We start from the raw sequence: 4,587 nt of genomic DNA on the forward strand, positions 1-4,587 counted from the left end.
GGGCACCGACGTCTGAGAACAAGTCAGAAAGCAGCATGGGGGAGGCTTTCATCCTGGGAGCGCCCTTCCCGCGGACCCCACCCTGTGGAGCTCCCCAGAGGATTTGCTCCTCAGGTTCGAGGGAGGGTGGAGGAGGTGAAAGCGCGGAAGAGGAATGCAGAAAGTACCCGAGCCTCTAGTGTGGTAACAGGTGGGCACGGGTCAGAGTCCGAGTTTCGCGAAGTCTAGGGCCTGGCCACACCCTCGATGCCTCCGAGCCTCCGTAGCTCCGCCCTTCGCGCGTGGCGCCCATGACGCTAGGCGCGCGGGCCCGGCCCCTTACAGAGGTCGCGCTCGTCGAACGGTTGGCCTTGCTGCGCCTGCGTGATCGGGAGGGGAAGTGAGGCGGTTTCTTCGGCGCCTTTTCCGGCGGCGGCGGCGGCGGCAGCGGCAGAGCTGGGAGGAGGAGGTGGAGGCCAGAGGGAGCCCGCGCTCAGGGCGGCGGCTGGAGGTAACCTCTTGGACTGAGCTGGAAAGGCGGGCCACCTCGGCCTCCGTTCCCCTCTGGTACTCCGCCAGTAACTCTTCTTCCTCTCCGTGTCTCTGCAGACGGCGCACCGAGTTCCCGCGAGGTTCAATGACCTGACGAGGCGCCGGAGCCTTGCTGACTCTCGGGTAGCTTGGGCCGGTGGTGAGCCCGGAGCTCGTGGACCGGCGGGCGGCCCGGAGGGCCTCGGTCTCCCGCGGCGGAGTGAGGAGAAGGCGGAGGAGCGGGAAACGCGGCGGCGCTCGCGCGGCGCTTGCGGGGGGAAGGGCAGTTCCGGGCCGGGCCGCGCCTCAGCAGGGCGGCGGCTCTCCCGGCTCAGACTCAGGGCCCCGGCGGCAGCGGCGACTGGAGGAATCAAGTTGTGCGGTCGGTGATGCCCGAGTGAGTGGCGAGTCCGGGCCTCTGCCCCGAAGAGGCAACTCCCACGCAGGCCGCACGGGCGCCCTCGCGGCCCGGAGGCTTCGTTTCGGTTTCGCGGCGGCTGCGGCGTATTTGGCTGAGGGGACCCGGGACACCTGAATGCCCCCGGCCCCGGCTCCTCCGACGCGATGGGGAAGGTGCTATCCAAGATCTTCGGGAACAAGGAAATGCGGATCCTCATGTTGGGCCTGGACGCGGCCGGCAAGACAACAATCCTGTACAAGTTGAAGCTGGGCCAGTCGGTGACCACCATTCCCACAGTGGGTTTCAACGTGGAGACGGTGACTTACAAAAACGTCAAGTTCAACGTGTGGGATGTGGGCGGCCAGGACAAGATCCGCCCGCTCTGGCGGCATTACTACACCGGGACCCAGGGTCTGATCTTCGTAGTGGACTGCGCCGACCGCGACCGCATCGACGAGGCCCGCCAGGAGCTGCACCGCATTATCAATGACCGGGAGATGAGGGACGCCATAATCCTCATCTTCGCCAACAAACAGGACCTGCCTGATGCCATGAAACCCCACGAGATCCAGGAGAAACTGGGCCTGACCCGGATTCGGGACAGGAACTGGTATGTGCAGCCCTCCTGTGCCACCTCAGGGGATGGACTCTATGAGGGGCTCACATGGTTAACCTCTAACTACAAATCCTAATGAGCATTCTCCACTTATCCCCCGGAAGGAGAGAAATCAAAAACCCATTCATAGGATTATCGCCACCATCACCTCTTTCAATTGCCACTTTCTCTTCTTTTGAATTTGAACTCTGGAGTTACTGTTCTACGGTTGGGGAAGGGGGGGGTTAGGGGTTTCCTTTTTTTGTTTCTCTGTTGTTGTTTTTTTTCCTTTTTCCCCCCTCTTTTTTCTTTTTGCTTTGCGTTACGATGCTCTGATCTGACAATTGACATGAACACAAAGTGCTAGATGCTCTTATTGACTTCCAGCAAATGGGATGGGGAAATACAGCAGTTTTTGGTAAAGTCCTTTATAATAATGGTTTGATTTTTTTATTTCGAGAGAATCTTTTTTGCAATGTATGCTTTTTTTTCCTTTTTGCCCCGTTTCCTTTTCACTTGCTGTAGATGGCTTATTTTGCATTCATGCAGACTATGTTGCAAGTCTGTTTCATCTAGTAAACTGAAAATTATTGCTTAATCAAACTGCCGTTTGTCTTTTATATTTAAGGCCTTTACCCCTCCCTTATGAGTTTTATCTTTAATTTAGTAATTTCAAATGTGACCTTTTATATCTAAGACCAGTATAGTAAACCTAGCCTACAGTGGCACATAATGAGTAATACCATTGTAATATGTTCCAGTTGCACATCAGTATGTTAAACAGGTAATGTAAGAAGTTCTTTGAAATGTCAGCTCTTAAGTTCTGAAACATACGTCATGCATGAGTAGGGATAAAACTCAAGTTCCTTATTACATAGCTAACTTACACTGCATAAAAATTTGAAAGTGTAACCCGTCAACACGGATTTTTCCACTGCAAGATTAGCAACTTTGCTGTTTTTTCCCTCTTTTTTAACTTTAAAAGTAGACTCTTTCCAGAATATGGAGCAATAAATGGTATATGCCACACACAGATGCGATATCTGTAGATAATTTTAAGTGACTTTGGGGCAAAACTGGAATATATACTTCTACTACATTTCAAATGTCTAAGACCAATAGTTTAAAAATTACTAGAATGTTTACTTTGTTCATTAATAAAGCATTTAACAATTCAAATTATATACACCTACCTAGTTTGAAAAATACACATTCCTGTTTTCACATTAGAGCAACTGATTAAGCTGAAGATAGAAGTCTTTTTTGTAGATGAGTGATCCACATCTCCATTAATTAGAACACTGGAAAAGATGTTTTATAAAAAAGATATTTAATTCTGTTTGATTGTAGGATTAACTCATACAAATAGTCCGATATCCTGTTGGTTCATTAATACACTATCTCCCCTAAGGAAGGAAATGTAATGAATGAATGATGTGTAGACTTGAGGAATGACAATTAAAGGGGAAGTAGGATGAAGAAAAAGAACCTACGGATGACAATGAATGTAAACTTATTTTTCTTCAAGGGTAAGCAGTGTGCTCACTGGTGATAACCAGATCCTAGCAAGATTACTTGCTTAGCTTGTTAGGACCGGTAATTAGATTATTGAGACCACTATGATGATACTTTGAACCAAATGTTAATGCTTGATAAAGAATTGTGAGCAGCATCTGGTTCTCATATAGCCTTAAGGATTAATTTTAGAGGTCCTCAAGGAATTAAATATAGGGAATTTAAGAAACGTAGACTGCAAAGGCAGTATACAGGAAAAGGTGGAGTGGGTTTTATTCATGAGGGTGTCTGAAAACAAATGGAACGGGATATCATGGTACATAGTTGGACAGTATTGGTCCTTCGTGTTTTGGCCATATTGTATAATGGAGCTTTTACCAAAGATGTATGAGAAGCATAAGGCTATAAAAAGTTAACTATTGAAAGTAAAAGTCTTGACACATTTACCTAAAGCAGATGAGAAAAGGTGCTATGTTGTAGGCTCCTGATGGTGCAGAGGGATTTTTGAATTCAAAATGCAACTAAAGTATAAAGTTCTCAGTTTTACTTTAGAAGGATCTCCAGAAATGAAGCTGACAGACACATCCGAGAACATTTTAGTTGCTTTTAAAATTCCCAAAGCTCCACATAAATTTAATTCTTAGTGTTTTAAGTGATTGCATTTTAAGGTACATAAACATGGGTTATACAAATACCGATGCTATAGTAACATCTTTAGACAAGACGAGCACAAAGGTATAAATGCCTAAACTGGAGGAAACTTGAAACCCTCATCTTAATTCCTAAATGTAGTATTTCTAACTTGTGACAGACAGATTGATAGGCAGCCGTTTTTTTGTTTTAAAATAACGGAGCATAGTTAAAATTTTATACATCAAGTGATTGCTATTGAATGTTGCAGGTGAGATGTGGTTATTTTTAGTTTATTTGAAATGTCTAACTGAAGGGGGGAGGAGGGAAGCAAATACTTGAAATTTTGGAAAACCCTAAACTTCCTGGTAAGAAATTGTAATTTTCATTTACATTTTCTTTAAGGATATAAAAGGTTGATAATTGATGTAGTTAAATTGAGCCATAACCATTGGTGATCATGGGGCAGGTAATTGAGCCTGCAGGAAAAGTTATAATCTAGGAATTTAAAAAATAAGATCCTGAAGTTTTTGTTTAATTGCATCAATTTCTGTATTTATGTGAATTTATAAACTGCAGTAAGTTTTGAATGAGGTTAATCTTGTCTAAGTAAATGAGTCTGTAGACTGTGATCTCCCCAAACTAAAAAGTACAGTACTTGGAATTGTGTTCTATATGGTTGTAGTGTTGGTAAAGCACTAATATGCAGAAAATAAAGGAATTATACAGTGCAGTTTCTCACGTTATGTTACTCGTTTGGACTAGATGAAATGGGACATGTGGTGTGTTGGGCCATGTTACTCTCCAGGGATGTATGGTATAAAGTGACTCGATTTGGAGTCACCTAGCTTTTATAAGAACAAAAAAGTCAATTTGCTTTTTATAATGCTGGGTGTACAGAAGGTTTTGTACTGATTTAGTTCCACCAAACTTAATC

The 4,587-nt window shown here is 45.3% G+C and overlaps 1 protein-coding gene across 1 annotated transcript; it reads left to right on the forward strand.

Annotated features, from left to right (window-relative positions):
* Nucleotides 1-329: 329 nt before the first annotated feature.
* Nucleotides 330-4,383, forward strand: ARF6 (ADP ribosylation factor 6). Its single transcript, XM_059182035.1, has 2 exons — nt 330-490; nt 589-4,383. Exon 2 carries the CDS (start codon nt 1,075-1,077, stop codon nt 1,600-1,602), a length of 528 nt encoding a protein of 175 aa, XP_059038018.1. The 5' UTR covers nt 330-490; nt 589-1,074; the 3' UTR covers nt 1,603-4,383.
* Nucleotides 4,384-4,587: the final 204 nt, after the last annotated feature.

The sequence above is a fragment of the Mustela lutreola genome, chromosome 7, assembly GCF_030435805.1.
Source record: "Mustela lutreola isolate mMusLut2 chromosome 7, mMusLut2.pri, whole genome shotgun sequence".
NCBI lineage: Eukaryota > Metazoa > Chordata > Mammalia > Carnivora > Mustelidae > Mustela > Mustela lutreola.